The sequence below is a fragment of the Salmo salar genome, chromosome ssa01 (assembly GCF_905237065.1).
Source record: "Salmo salar chromosome ssa01, Ssal_v3.1, whole genome shotgun sequence".
NCBI classification, from domain to species: domain Eukaryota; kingdom Metazoa; phylum Chordata; class Actinopteri; order Salmoniformes; family Salmonidae; genus Salmo; species Salmo salar.
Window position 1 is genome coordinate 33,598,136 of NC_059442.1, and position 16,248 is coordinate 33,614,383.

The window sequence follows — 16,248 nt, forward strand, 5'->3', positions numbered from 1 at the left end:
TGCCAGCCTCTGACTCTGGTGGTATGTAAACAGCTACAAAGAATACAGATGCAAACTCTCTTGGTAGGTAGTGTGGTCTACAGCATATCATGAGAAACTCTACCTCAGGCGAGCAATAGCTTGAGACTTCCTTAGATACCATGCATAGAACAGCATGCACCAGCTGTTGGTAACAAAAATATATAGACCGCCGCCCCTTGTCTTACCAGACACCGCTGTTCTATCCTGCCGGTACATCGTATAACCAGCCAGCTGTATGTTGATGTTGTTGTCGTTCAGCCATGACTCCGTGAAGCATAAGATGTTACAGTTTTTAAATGTCCCGTTGGTAGTTTCTAATCTTCTGCATAACTTGTCGATTTTATTGTCCAAAGATGGTACGTTTGCTAGTAGAATGGAGGGAAGTAGGGGTTTATTCGATCACCTGCGAATTCTCAGAAGGCATCCGGACCTTCGTCCCCTCTTTCTCCGCCTCCTCTTCACGCAGTTCACGGGGATCGGGGCCTGTTCACGAGGAAGCAGCTTATCCTTCGCATTGGGCTCGTCAGAGTCGTGAAAGGAAAAAGAGGATTCTGCTAATCCGTGGTGAGTAAATGCAGTCCTGATTTCTAGAAGTTATTTTCGGACATGAGACGGTAGCGGCAACATTATTTACAAAATAAGTTTAAATATATATTTTTTTTTTCACAAACAACACAAATAAGCAAACAAAGAAACACAATTGGCTGGGGGCACGTAAAACGTCTGCCGTCTGCCATCTTCTCTGGCGCCATCTTAGTAGTGGTTTCTTTGCATCAATTCGACCATGAAGGCCTGATTCAGGAAGTCTCCTCTGAACTGCTGATGTTGAGATTTCTGTTACTTGAACTGTGAAGCATTTATTTGGGCTGCAATTTCTGGGGCTGGTAACTCTAATGAACTTATCCTCTACAGCAGAGGTAACTCTGGGTCTTCCTTTCCTGTGGCAGTCCTCATGAGAGCCAGTTTCATCATAGTGCTTGATGGTTTTTGTGACTGCACTTGCTTGACTGACCTTCCTGATTGACTGACCTTCATATCTTAAAGTAATGATGGACTGTAGTTTCTCTTTGCTTATTTGAGCTGTTCTTGCCATAATATGGACTTGGTCTTTTACCAAGTAGGGCTATCTTCTTTATACTGTACCACCCCTACCTTGTCACAACACAACTGATTGGCTCAAACGCATTAAGAAGGAAATAAATTCCATAAATTAACTTTTAACAAGGCACACCTGTTAATTGAAATGCATTCCAGGTGACTACCTCATGAAGCTGGTTGAGAGAATGCCAAGAGTGTGCAGAGCTGTCATCAAGGCAAGGGGTGGCTACTTTGAAGAATCTCAAATGTAAAATATATTTGGATTTGTTTAACACTTTTTTTGGTTACTACATGATTCCATATGTGTTATTTCATAGTTTTGATTTCTTCACTATTATTCTACAGATGTAGAAAATAGTAAAAATACTGAAAAACCCTTGAATGAGTAGGTGTGTCCAAACTTTTGACTGGTACTGTGTGTGTGTGTGTGTGTGTGTTTACCTTTATTTAACTAGGCAAGTCAGTTAAGAACAAATTCTTATTTTCAATGACGGCCTAGGAACAGTGGGTTAACTGCCTTGTTCAGGGGCAGAACGACAGATTTGAACCTTGTCAGCTCGGGGATTCGATCTTGCAACCTTTCGGTAACAAGTCCAATGCTCTAATCGCTAGGCTATCTCCTGCGTGCGTATGTATGTATGTATGTATGTCTGTATTATCAGCATTCATCACTCCTGTGTTCCAATGGCACGTTGTGTTAGCTAATCCAAGTTTATCATTTTAAAAGGCTAATTGATCATTAGAATCCCCTTTTGCAATTATGTTAGCACAGCTGAAAACTGTGCCCTGATTAACCTCTATGGGCTAGGTGGGACGCTTGCGTCCCACCTACTCAACAGCCAGTGTAATCCCGTGGCGCGATATTCAAATACCTCAAAAATGCAAAAACTTCAATTTTTCAAACATATTACTATTTTACACCATTTTAAAGACAAGACTCTCGTTAATCTAACCACACTGTCCGATTTCAAAAAGGCTTTACAACGAAAGCAAAACATTAGATTATGTCAGCAGAGTACCCAGCCAGAAATAATCAGACACCCATTTTTCAAGCTAGCATATAATGTCACATAAACCAAAACCACAGCTAAATGCAGCACTAACCTTTGATGATCTTCATCAGATGACAACCCTAGGACATTATGTTATACAATACATGCATGTTTTGTTCAATCAAGTTCATATTTATATCAAAAACCAGCTTTTTACATTAGCATGTGACTAGCATGTGACTAGCATTCCCACCGAACACTGCCGGTGAATTTACTAAATTACTCACGATAAACGTTCACAAAAAACATAACAATTATTTTAAGAATTATAGATACAGAACTCCTCTATGCACTCGATATGTCCGATTTTAAAATAGCTTTTCGGTGAAAGCACATTTTGCAATATTCTCAGTAGATAGCCCGGCATCACAGGGCTAGCTATTTAGACACCCAGCAAGTTTAGCACTCACCAAAGTCAGATTTACTATAAGAAAAATGTTATTACCTTTGCTGTTCTTCGTCAGAATGCACTCCCAGGACTTTTACTTCAATAACAAATGTTGGTTTGGTCCCAAATAATCCATTGTTATATCCAAATAGCGGCATTTGGTTCGTGCGTTCAAGACACTATCTGAAAGGGTAAATAAGGGTGACGAGCATGGCGCATTTTGTGACAAAAAAATTATAAATATTCCATTACCGTACTTCGAAGCATGTCAACCGCTGTTTAAAATCAATTTTTATGCAATTTTTCTCGTAAAAAAGCGATAATATTCCGACCGGGAAATCGTTTTTTATTACAAAGAGAGTGAAAGTAAAAGCATGCTATCCCCTCATGCACGAGCCTCAGTCTAATGGCCCTCTGATAGAGCACTTGCCAAACGCGCTAATGTGTTTCAGCCTGGGGATGGAATTACATCGTTCAGCTTTTTCCCGCCTTCTGAGAGCCCATGGGAGCCGTAGGAAGTGTCACGTCATGCCAGAGATCCCCTGTATTTGTTAGAGATGATCAAGGAGGGCAAAAAATTGTCAGACAGGCCACTTCCTGTAAGGAATCTTCTCAGGTTTTGGCCTGCCAAATGAGTTCTGTTATACTCACAGACACCATTCAAATAGTTTTAGAAACTTTAGGGTGTTTTCTATCCAAAGCCAATAATTATATGCATATTCTAGTTACTGGGCAGGAGTAGTAACCAGATTAAATCGGGTACGTTTTTTATCCGGCCGTGCAAATACTGCCCCCTAGCCCCAACAGGTTAGGGGGCAGTATTTAGACTTGTTGAGCTTCAGCATTTGTGGGTTTGATTTACAGGCTCAAAATGTCCAGAAACAAATAACTTTCTTCTGAAACTCGTCAGTCTATTCTTATTCTGAGAAGTGAAGGCTATTCCATGCAAGAAATTGCCAAGAAATTGAAGATCTCGTACAACGCTGTGTACTACTCCCTTCACTTGGGTCAAACGTTTCAGGTAGCCTTCCACAAGCTTCCCACAATAAGTTGGGTGAATTTTGGCCCATTCCTCCTGACAGAGCTGGTGTAACTGAGTCAGGTTTGTAGGCCTCCTTGCTCACACACACTTTTTCACTTCTGCCCACACATTTTCTATGGGATTGAGGTCAGGGCTTTGTGATGGCCACTCCAATACCTTGACTTTGTTGTCCTTAAGCCATTTTGCCACAACTTTGGAAGTATGCTTGGGGTCATTGTCCATTTGGAAGACCCATTTATGACCAAGCTTTAACTTCCTGACTGATGTCTTGAGATGTTGCTTCAATATATCCACATAATTTTCTTTCCTCATGATGCCATCTATTTTGTGAAGTGCATCAGTCCCTCCTGCAACAAAGCACCCCCACAACATGATGCTGTCACCCCTGTGCTTCACGGTTGGGATGGTGTTCTTCGGCTTGCAAGACTCCCCCTTTTTCCTCCAAACATAACGATGGTCATTATGGCCAAACAGTTCTATTTTTGTACGATCTTTTCCCCCATGTGCAGTTGCAAACCGTAGTCTGGCTTTTTTTATGGCGGTTTTGGAGCAGTGGCTTCTTCCTTGCTGAGCGGCCTTTCAGGTTATGTCGATATAGGACTATTTTTACTGTGAATATAGATACTTTTGTACCTGATTCCTCCAGCATCTTCACAAGGTCCTTTGCTGTTGTTCTGGGATTGATTTGCACTTTTCGCACCAAAGTACGTTCATCTCTAAGAGACAGAACGCACCTCCTTCCTGAGCGGCACGACAGCTGCGTGGTCCCATGGTGTTTATACTTGCGTACTATTGTTTGTACAGATGAACGTGGTACCTTCAGGCGTTTGGAAATTGCTCCCAAGGATGAACCAGACTTGTGGAGGCCTACAATTCTTTTTCTGAGGTCTTGCGTGATTTCTTTTGATTTTCCCTTGATGTCAAGCAAAGAGGCACTGAGTTTGAAGGTAGGCCTTGAAATACATCCACAGGTACACCTCCAATTGACTCAAATTATGTCAATTAGCCTATCAGAAGCTTCTAAAGCCGTGACATAATTTTCTGGAATTTTCCAAGCTGTTTAAAGGCACAGTCAACTTAGTGTATGTAAACGTCTGACCCACTGGAATTGTGATACAGTGAATTATAAGTGAAATAATCTGTCTGTTAACAATTGTTGGAAAAAATACTTGTCATGCACAAAGTAGATGTCCTAACCGAAATTTGTGGATTGGTTGAAAAATGAGTTTTAATGACTCCAACCTAAGCGTATGTAAACTTCCGACTTCATTTGTATATGCGTTCGTTTTGCACATATTTCATAGTGTTCATTCGGGTTCTCAACCACAGGCAGATATATATCCTGTTGTATCCATTAATGAACCTGATAGAGTCATCATCATTATGATCGTCCACTTCTCCCCAGCTAGCATCGTGTCAGCCTTATTAGATGAGTCTAAATCTGTCCCTCCATCTCAGTTATCACAGACAGGCCAGGCCTGCTGCTTATTACATGTCTCAGTCCCACTCTCACCCATAGAGGTCAAGTGATTAGTACACCAGAGCAGGGTAATGAGCTTTAGTAGTTTGATACAATTATAACATCCCGATTCGGCTGGAGACGAGCTTCGCTACCCTCCATGTATTAACCAGGTTATCAGTACAGCTGCTCGATAGGCTTTATAGGGTTGTAGAGGGTGATAAGATTAAAAGATGGTAGTTAGTGTCAGAAGTGGGATCCTTTTAGGAAGGCGTTAGGGTTGTGAGGGGTGATATGGGGGCTGTAAGTGGTAGTTTTAGGAAGGCGTTAGGGTTGTGAGGGGTGATATGGGGGCTGTAAGTGGTAGTTTTAGGAAGGCGTTAGGGTTGTGAGGGGTGATATGGGGGCTGTAAGTGGTAGTTTTTGGAAGGCGTTAGGGTTGTGAAGGGTGATATGGGGGCTGTAAGTGGTAGTTTTAGGAAGGCGTTAGGGTTGTGAGGGGTGATATGGGGGCTGTAAGTGGTAGTTTTAGGAAGGCGTTAGGGTTGTGAGGGGTGATATGGGGGCTGTAAGTGGTAGTTTTAGGAAGGCGTTAGGGTTGTGAGGGGTGATATGGGGGCTGTAAGTGGTAGTTTTTGGAAGGCGTTAGGGTTGTGAGGGGTGATATGGGGGCTGTAAGTGGTAGTTTTAGGAAGGCGTTAGGGTTGTGAGGGGTGACATGGGGGCTGTAAGTGGTAGTTTTTGGAAGGCGTTAGGGTTGTGAAGGGTGATAGTGTGAGAGGATAAAGAAGGGTTCTAAAGTTGAAGCAGATAGTGGGTCTAGATTTGTGTAGGGCAATATAAGGTCATGACTGTTTTTGCTGTCAGAAGTGGGATCCTTGCTGTCGGAGCATGGGATTATGGGAAGGGATTTGGGGTTCTAAGGTCATATGATTAGCATGCTAACAGTACATGGTTGTTTATGGGGTTGGGTCGGCTGTTTCTTAGCCAATTTCTTGTGTTTCATGCTATACGACATGAGCAGAGCCTTGACCAATGACCGGCAAGGTTAGAGGGCGCAGGGCAAGTCCTACTCTCAGGGTCACAGAGGTTTCCTGATAAAACTCCATAATCGCCTCTAATCTCCCTCGCTCCTATTGGCATAAACGCCCCTTCCATCCATCCCCCTCTCCACCACGAACAGTTATAGAGGCATAAGAACCAAAAAGAGGCTTAGGTGGTGGGTGTGGTGCCCCAGTCTTGGTGTTTTTATTTTAGTATTTTTTTTTATAAATAATAATTTTAGCATTTTCAGGACAATTTTCTGCAATTCTCAGATGTTCTCCATGGAGCTTAGATTATACATTTTTGCAGTTTTAAAGTAAATTTCCTGCAATTCTACACATTAAGCCATGGAGCTGAGAGAAACCGTTGCTGTTTTAATTTCATGCAATTCTAATGCTGTGTTCTTTTGCTCAAACTTAATAACAAAATAAATCATATCATATTTCAATTCCACTGACTGTCTAGCTTTTATTTTGGGGATTGTTAGTTATCAAAGATAATATTATAAATAAAGATATAGGTCCATAATCATTTCACATACTTTAAGTTTTTTTGTATTCATTTTTTACAGTTTGTACTTAAGCATCCCAACAACAACAAAAATCCCTGGCGTCACGTCCCATTTCCAAACCCCATCGACAGGAGGGGAGAAAGGCATAATAACTGTGGGGCGAGTTGTTTTATTTTGTATTGCCCTGTATTCCACCTTAATTACGGCGATTTGGAGGCTGATGGTTGGCTCTGGCCCCTTGATATTTTTATTTGACATACCTGAGCAGAATTGAATGTTTCCAGAACCATGAAGGAGGGAGGAGGAGGAGAGAGAAGAGGTGGTGATGTGGGTTATATATTTGTTGTTGCAGTGATGTTAATAACCAGCCTGTTGGTTGGCTGTTTTGTTCACCTTGTGTTATTTATGAACAGTCGGGCAGCAACACATGGGGGGGTTGCTTATTTACTGCCTGCTTCGTTGGAGGCCATCTCTTTGGGCCGAATCAGCCATTTAAATATCCTGTTTGTGGATGGGCTGGCGAAAGAGCCCTTATTATCAGAGCGGTGCTGTTATCATTGGGCTGACTGACGCAGGCAGGCCTCCAACCTGGGCGATTGAAATGTGCAGGCAGTATGTACAGACATGCAGGGTTCTCAATGAGGCTATATCGGCTGGCTTACAGACCTAGAGTTCCCCCTCCACCACCACCCAATTCATGCCCTATAAATAAACACCTATTAATCAGCCACCCACAGCCACAACTGACCATGGCTGTAAAGGCTGGTTTGGTCATCTCTCACACATACACACACTCTCTCTCTCTCTCTCTCTCTCTCTCTGTCTGTCTCCCTTCTCTTTTCCCCCCTCTTTCTCTACCTCTATTCATCCCATTCACTCTGTCTTTTACTCAGTCACTCTCCAACTTGAGCGTGTTCCAGACCTGTATTTCAAGGGAGAGAGAAAGAAAAGAATCCCCCTGACTTAGCTCATGTTTGGCTGTGCCTTTACCAGTTTACCTTGCGACCTGATGTATGGACCGGCCAACAAAGACGTCTTTGTGTGGAGACCTCAAACCTGTAAGGTTCACCGTCATGTAGGGACTTATGCTATCTGAATCATTTCAGGGCCATTTGTTGAAACGGTTTGGTTGGTAATGTAGAATGAGGGGAAAGTATGGTAAAGTCGGGGGTAATTTTGTCTTCATTTCAGTTACATTGAGGTGGTAATTTATAAACCAAATAGTGTCGAATCAACGTGTTTTCTTGCGCAGATTTATCAGAGAACCACCTCACTATTCTTGACACGTCAAATGAACCTTGACCTTTGTTTCTTTTTGGAATGTTAAAGCCTGAAATATAGGCCTTGCTCGCTGACATCCAGGGACATTCACAGAGTGTACTGTGGTGCTACTAAGAAATAAAATAAAACATTTTTATAACTTTCCATTAGAACTACTGTGGAGAGGTTGAAACTGACATGTGGAGGGCTGCAATTAGTCAATTAATTACGCTACAATTGTGTGTGTGTGTGTGTGTGTGTGTGTGTGTGTGTGTGTGTGTGTGTGGCAGCAGCACTAATACTACTCTCTGTACACCTCTATTTGCATCTTTTTTGTTCCTAAGTGCTGTGCTCTCATTAAGCTGCCGTTCTAAGCAGCATGGCACCTGCTTTCAGAGAGAACCAACACCACCCGCTCGTTAGCGCTAACGACAGACAGTGCGCCTGGCATTCCCAATCTCCGCCCATCCTGACTTGTCAAGCCAAGTGTCCCCACTCGCTGAAATTAGCTACATTTCACAAACAATTTCACAAACTCGTTATGCAGTTAGGTGTTTATTGGAAGATCGCCGACTTTCCCCTGAGCGGCGGATAATACGCATCCGCTAGGTTAAGGAGAGAGGCAGCCCCCATAATAAGCCGCAATTACAGAAACTGGAGCCTCGACTCGGTTTATAATGCATTACCATACTCCTTTAGAGGAGGTTTATAATGCATTACCATACTCCTTTAAAGGAGGTTTATAATGCATTACCATACTCCTTTAGAGGAGGTTTATAATGCATTACCATACTCCTTTAAAGGAGGTTTATAATGCATTACCATACTCCTTTAGAGGAGGTTTATAATTCATTACCATACTCCTTTAGAGGAGGTTTATAATGCATTACCATACTCCTTTAGAGGAGGTTTATAATGCATTACCATACTCCTTTAGAGGAGGTTTATAATGCATTACCATACTCCTTTAGAGGAGGTTTATAAGGCATTACCATACTCCTTTAGAGGAGGTTTATAATTCATTACCATACTCCTTTTGGGGAGGTTTATAATTCATTACCATACTCCTTTAGGGGAGGTTTATAATTCATTACCATACTCCTTTAGAGGATGTTTATAATGCATTACCATACTCCTTTAGAGGAGTATTATAAGGCATTACCATACTCCTTTAGAGGAGGCTTATAATGCATTACCATACTCCTTTAGAGGAGGTTTATAATTCATTACCATACTCCTTTAGAGGAGGCTTATAATTCATTACCATACTCCTTTAGAGGAGGTTTATAATTCATTACCATACTCCTTTAGAGGAGGTTTATAATTTATTGCCATACTCCTTTAGAGGAGGTTTATAATTTATTGCCATACTCCTTTAGAGGAGGTATATCATTTATTGCCATACTCCTTTAGAGGAGGTTTATAATTCATTACCATACTCCTTTAGAGGAGGTTTATCATTTATTGCCATACTCCTTTAGAGGAGGTTTATAATTTATTGCCATACTCCTTTAGAGGAGGTTTATCATTTATTGCCATACTCCTTTAGAGGAGGTTTATCATTTATTGCCATACTCCTTTAGAGGAGGTTTATAATTTATTGCCATACTCCTTTAGAGGAGGTTTATAATTTATTGCCATACTCCTTTAGAGGAGGTTTATAATTTATTGCCATACTCCTTTAGAGGAGGTTTATAATTTATTGCCATACTCCTTTAGAGGAGGTTTATAATTTATTGCCATACTCCTTTAGAGGAGGTTTATCATTTATTGCCATACTCCTTTAGAGGAGGTTTATAATTTATTGCCATACTCCTTTAGAGGAGGTTTATAATTTATTGCCATACTCCTTTAGAGGAGGTCTATAATTTATTGCCATACTCCTTTAGAGGAGGTTTATAATTTATTGCCATACTCCTTTAGAGGAGGTTTATAATTTATTGCCATACTCCTTTAGAGGAGGTTTATAATTTATTGCCATACTCCTTTAGAGGAGGTTTATAATTTATTGCCATACTCCTTTAGAGGAGGTTTATACATTGAGCTTTACAAGAGTTTGTGTTTATTTTTTACTTTGTCCATTGAAAATACTTGGGCCCCATCGTTTGTGGTCCCCAACCTTACTTGCTTAACCTCGACCCTATGTTACGACCCTTGACCCTTTGCTTACCTCACCACCTATCCTCTGTCAGCACCAGTAGTATTGTTCTAGAGCTAGGCCTTGCTCTGGGATTTTACTTTAACGTCCTCCACTAGTATTGACTCTTATTAATTCCGAGTAGTAGTCAAAACCCATTTTGTTCCCCCGTGCTTATAATTTAGCTTGTTTCAATTTGTGCCTGGCCTCCCCTGACAATCCATGTCTGTGATGTATCGTACACCGCTGTATGCGTTATCTGTTGACGTACAGTTTTAACCTTTTCAGAAGGTTGCCTCTCCCCTCTCTACGAACCGTTCCCCCCTCTTCTCCCTGCCCCCCTCCCCAAGCGATGAGTACATACAGTACAGGAAAGAGGAGCGTAACCCCTTCTTCACAGTCATCTAATATAAATGTTTAGGTTTTGATTCCATAACATTTCCATAAAGAGAGTTGTGGTGCTGCCCGTGCCGTGGCTGGTTGGAATATGAGGGGAAAAGGAGGTCTGAGCCTGCCCTGTGTAGAGTGAATAGGCTGAGCTATGTGTGTGACTTTGCGGTGAACTTGCAGTTTACATCTGTGGGCTTTCTCTGGGGCTGTTAGCTTTGGCCCGTTGGTTTGCTCACAGATACAGGGTCGTAAATCACACACTGTAAAACAGGGAATGCAGGACGGGGGTGCGGGAGTGTACTGCTTTTAGGGGCTGGTACAGGAAGAGGGAGTGTGTAGGCCTACGTGTGTACATGTATGTGTCTATGTACATGTGTGTACATGCTTTATGTGTGTCAGTTGGTTGACCAAGAATATATCTTACATGCATTCCTTGAAAGTGTAAATGTAACTATAGAGTGATGTCATGACACCTGACGACCGCTGCAGGTTGTGCAGTGGTCTACGCTGACCTTTTTTTTACAATGAGCACGTGTGTGTGTGCTTACGTTGAAAAATTTAGGCGCACATAAAGAAATGTAGAACCCCGGTGAAAATGTGAAGCCCAGGTCGCACGGCAAAAATATTTAGGCGCGTGTGCGTGTAAAATGTCCACACTGGAGAGCTCTGTTGTGGTTATTTGCATCGCTAAGATGTCTTGTTGTCACACACAGGTCAGAGGTCAACGAGACGGTTATTTATAATCACACCTATACAGCATCACCAAGCACATAACTTACAGTCGCTACTATTCTGAGCATTAGTGTTCCTATCCTTCTATGGTGTTGGTTGGGGTTGTTACTTTTAATAGGCTGTGATTTGATGATTGATCGCGGAACCTTCCAAGGTTATGAAGGTTTTATGAACTCTGCCTTTGGGCTGAACTTCCTGGTTCACTCTCTGCAGCCCCTTTGGGCAGCTTCCTGTCTGGCTCTTCAGAGACGTCTTCAGAGACCCCAAAACACCCTTTACTGTCTGAGGATAGAGTGTCAGGAACCAGATTGCCTTACTTCACTGTTCGCTCCCAATCTGTTTTTGTGCGCAAAGGGGGCTGCTCTCCCGAACCTGAAAGTTCAACTGTGACATGACTTTATGCATGGCAGCTAGAGTTCAAAGAATAGGTATGATCTGCACTACACATAGGGGGCCACTGGCAGATCTTTGGGGTGTAATAAATAGCTTGGAAGATGATTTATCACGTCAGGGAGAAGCAGTGAAATAGCGCAATGCTTCTCCAGCCACACTGCCATTTTAATTGCTTCCGAGCCTTTTCAATGGGGCTCAGGATAGGTGATGGGGCCAATAAAACACAAAGCTGCGACGAGAGCCTGACAGAAAGAGGTGGGGTGAAAAAAAAAGTACATTTGAATATTGTCTGAACTTGACTTTTCCGCGGCTGCTTGGCGAGTCGTCATTATTCGTAGTGCTTTGGAACAGCACTGGGAGCCTAGCCAAAGTGGCCGTCTGTCTGTGTCGGCCTGGAGAGTGAAGCATGTGAATGAAACAGCTGGACGCTGCTGGACTAGCTTAGCTAGTTAGCCTAGCTATCACAGACCGATGCACTGTTTTAGCGGGGCAGTTCACTTAGCCTCTTAGTTGAACTCTCTCTGGGCACTGGGCACTGTATAGGAGCCTTCTGATGACAGAGAGGTTTCTAGGGCTAGCTGGGGCTTTGTTGCTACTATGATTATTGTTATTTCAGTGCCATTGTAAGGTGATCCGGTGTGTATATCACTGTGTCAGTGGGATCTTATCGCACCGGCAGCTTTTTGTTTGATTCAGCACAAGTTTCCTGGACAGGGATCAAAGGAGTGCACCTCAAAGAGCTTATCTCCTCTGTATATCTCAATCAATCTCTCTCTCTCTCTCTCTTTCCCTCCTTCTCTCTCGCTCACTCTCTAATTCACTGTCACTGTCATCCTCCCAAAATCCAAAGTAAACAGCCATAAGCATATGGGATTTGGGTGGGAAACTATCTGGAAGCTTCTTCAGTATCTCACTATGTTGTCTCTGTTCTGTTGATGAATGCCTTGCCCGACAGTTTGATGACATCAACGTTAATGTCTTTCTGTCTTCTCCCACTCCATAGGTTTGGTCCAGGACTGGTCATCTACTGGCATGGTTTCATTGGTGAGCTGGACAGCCAGAGAGACAGAGGCATACTGCTCAAAGACTGCTTCCCGTCTGACATTGTGACCCTCTGCCACGGGACCAGCCCAGCCACGACTGACTCACTGACTGGCTGACACTGGCCTGAGCAAGGGGAGGGAGAGGAGATGGCAGGGGGAGAGGTGGGGTTAAGGAAGGGTATCGCAGAGGTGGATACGTGGATACGGAAGCAATTTAGCTTTCCTGCGGCGCAAGACTACTGGCAAATATCTGCTCTGAACTCTAGATGAACCTCCTTCCATCCCCTCCTATCCCATTCTTTCTCTTTGTCAGCCAGCCAGCCAGGGTCAGGCTCATACCTTGGTGTGAAAACAAGGCTTGGAGTTTGTCCTGGTGCTGGTCAGCCTGTGGCCCCCACCGTGGCCCCGGAGGCCCCTGGAAGAGGACAGGACATGCCCTTATCACACAGTGGGCCCTGGACCTCGTCACTCGTTCCTCTGCTCTCCATAGGCAGATAAGGGAGGTGGGGTTTGGTGGAAATGGGGGTGAGGGAGGATGTCTATCTACCTTTTACGTCACTCACTGCCCTCTGTCACTCTGTAGGGGGCAAACAGATCCCTTCTGATTGGCTTGGGACTTTTCTCTGACCTCTTGCCCTCTGGTATTGAGGATGTTGTCTTTGTTATGATATGTCACGTTGATAGGAAAACATTGTCCTGGTCAAACAGGTTTATAAATCTAAACATCTGTATCTTTTATGTCTATCTGTCTTAAATATTTAGCTATTGACTTATGGACTTTAGGTTCAGTCCTGTTTGTAATTGAAAACCATATGGAATGCACTCATCACTGTAATTATTTAAGATGAATTATGAAATGTTATTATCCAACTTTACGAACAGGCACTCGCACAAAGCACAGTCCAATATGTCCTGTGCGAGACACAAGTACAAGTTCACAGATGGTCTCAGAGCCACAGCAGTGTAGTGTAGACTTCTCTGTACATACCTGATGTCCATGTGGTCTCCCCTGCAGGCGTCTGTTGCTCATCTTTCCATCCTTAGATAGATCCTTTTATGAGCAGCTCTTAATGGAAGAAACGCAGCTGAGCCTGGAGCAGTGGAGTGAGCAGCGTAAAGTTGGATCATGTTTTTAAAGGCATATACAGTGCTTTCAGAAAGCATTTATACCCCATGACTTATTCCACATTTTGTTGTGTTACAGCCTGAATGAAAAATGGATTAAATGTTTTTTTTCACCCATCTACACAAAATACCCCTTAATGGCAAAGTGAAAAGGTTTTTTAAAAAAAAAGAAAGTTTGCAAATGTATTAAAAATGAAATAAAGAAATATCTCATTTACATAAGTATTCACACCCCTGAGTCAATGCTTTGTAGAAGCACCTTAGGCGGTGACACTGTTAGGATAGGCTACCATTCGTCCCATCGCTCATTTCACTGGACCCAATTCACAGTAGCCTAGTAAATGGATAAGCTATTTCAAGTATTTTGCCCTATCCGATCCAAAGCGTAGTTTAAAAGACGGTTCACCTTTTCCATTGACGTTTGTAGGCTACATCTGTATAATGTAATGTCAAATTTCTCAAGAAGACAATATTTCATTTAGAAACATAATACATATATCATACATTCTTCACCTTTTATGGCCATGATGAGAAAATATTCCCTAAGTAGCCATACAAGAAATTACCATGCGCATCTCTCATTAATTCGGCCTATTAGATATGCTATTATAATTTAAATAAACTTTCGCTCTCTGAAAAGAAGCGCGGTTTATAATACACAGTAGAATTGAACAGGTGAACAGACAGTAGATATTTGACATGGATGTGTGTAAGCTACCACTGTAAGTATAGCCACTGTAGTAAAACAAATAATCAGAGTAGATATTGTTTCAGAATTCGCAGGCGGTGCAGGATATTTAGGTTAGGAAAAAAGTAAATGCAAAACATAGTTTGAATTCAATCTGTTTACAGTACAGGTCCACAACAACTTGCTATTGTTTTTGTCTTTCAGAAACGGTCAGATGGACTACAGCAAATGTCACTGCAAAAGGAAACATTCTGCCAACACCTCCAAAGATATTTGATCAAGTTTGCCAATGCTATTTCCTTTAGATAGTCTACTGTCTTGGCCTAATTCCAGTACTTCCATAGTATACAGCAAATAAGGGCGTTATTGTCACCATTAAAGGTGAATGGTGGATGTTTTTCAGGCGGATGCTCGTTCACGCACGCACAGTTTTACGACAGGTCTGATTTATAGCTGGAAATATGCGTATGTACGGTGTGCGCCAAGTTTATAAATCTCTATTTTTGTGTGTGCACAGTCTTTTCAGAAATGGCACAAGCAGATATTTTGTGTAACATTTACACAACGGTTATAGATGAGGAGCAGGGTAAGCTTGAGATCAAGAACTTCCTCTCTCTTTCTCTCTTCCCCTCCTAATCACCCCAGACCAGTCCTGACCTGATACCCACTCTATACTGTCTATCCTCAACAACACCCTCTGAAAAACTGTTCACTGCTCTGACAGACAACGGCCATACCATCGTCATGGGAGATTTTAATACCAAACACACTGATTTTAACTGTAACACCACAAACCACTCGGGAAGAGTACTAGGGGACATCCTCGACACAGATATCAATCAAATTTCAATCAAATGTATTTATAAAGCCCTTTTTACATCAGCCGATGACACAAAGGGCTGTACAGAAACCCAGTCTAAAACCCCAAACAGCAAGCAATGCAGATGTAGAAGCACCATGCGCATATACTATGCACACATACACACACCCAGTATAGCAGTGGGGCAGTCACCCACTCCTGTACTCCTATACTTGTGTGTGCATGTTCGTACATAGCCTTGCAGGGGCTACAGCATGGTAGTATGGTGTATGTCTGTGTATCCAACTGTGTGTGTGGAGGCAAAAGGGGTGGTGGGGGGGGCTTAAATACCAGTAAAGTGTTGCATGATTTGTTAGCCTTAAACCTCTAACCTTTAGCCGGCTTCCATTTAGGTCTAGGTCCCGCCATGAGGAGGCCGGGAGGTTCGTGGCTGTTTTGCTGGGCGGCCATGGCTTCCTCAGTCAGGCCCCCAGCCCCCTGCAGTAAGCCCCCTGCTCCAGCCCCGGTACAAAACAACTGTCCCCAAGTGTCCAGTTAAACACAGCCTTATTGCCGGGGCCGTGGAATGCTTAGACATCTCTTTACGGCTCCTCTCGGACACAAAAACAAGGTTTTTCTGAACAGAGGAGGGAACATTTCAGCGAGCAAAAAATAGTAATATATTTTTATATATATATATATATATATATATATTTTAAAAAAAACGTTAAACGGCAGATTCAGTTCCTCTCAGGTTTCAAGCCTTCCTGCCATTGTTTTCCAAGATGGCTGTCACACAAAAGAGGAGCTGGGGTCAACCCCAATAAATTCGTTTTTGCACACAATGCTAAACCAAATAGGGCTTTTTTTAAACCTGCTTCTAAGGCTCTGGGTCGACCCAGAGAGATTTCCATGATGTGAGTGCAAATTTAGAAAAAGGTTCCATCAGGTGATTTTGTGAAAGTTCAATTCTTTATTTTGTGTTTTCCTTGACTGCTGTCTCTTTTTAGATTCATTGTTCTTGTCACAACAATGGGGCAGTGAAACCTCCCCAAATATGGATGGT

General features: G+C 42.6%; 1 protein-coding gene across 4 annotated transcripts in view; it reads left to right on the plus strand.

The window, feature by feature from the left end:
• The window catches only part of cdin1 (CDAN1 interacting nuclease 1), a 79,719-nt gene extending 65,841 nt beyond the window's left edge, over positions 1–13,878 (plus strand). For all 4 annotated transcript variants that reach the window (XM_014193760.2, XM_014193769.2, XM_014193777.2 and 1 more), the window contains exon 12: positions 12,531–13,878. In XM_014193760.2, coding sequence (XP_014049235.1) covers positions 12,531–12,687 — 157 coding nt within the window. In that variant the 3' untranslated portion in view covers positions 12,688–13,878. The remainder of the gene's footprint in view (positions 1–12,530) is intronic.
• Positions 13,879–16,248: the final 2,370 nt, after the last annotated feature.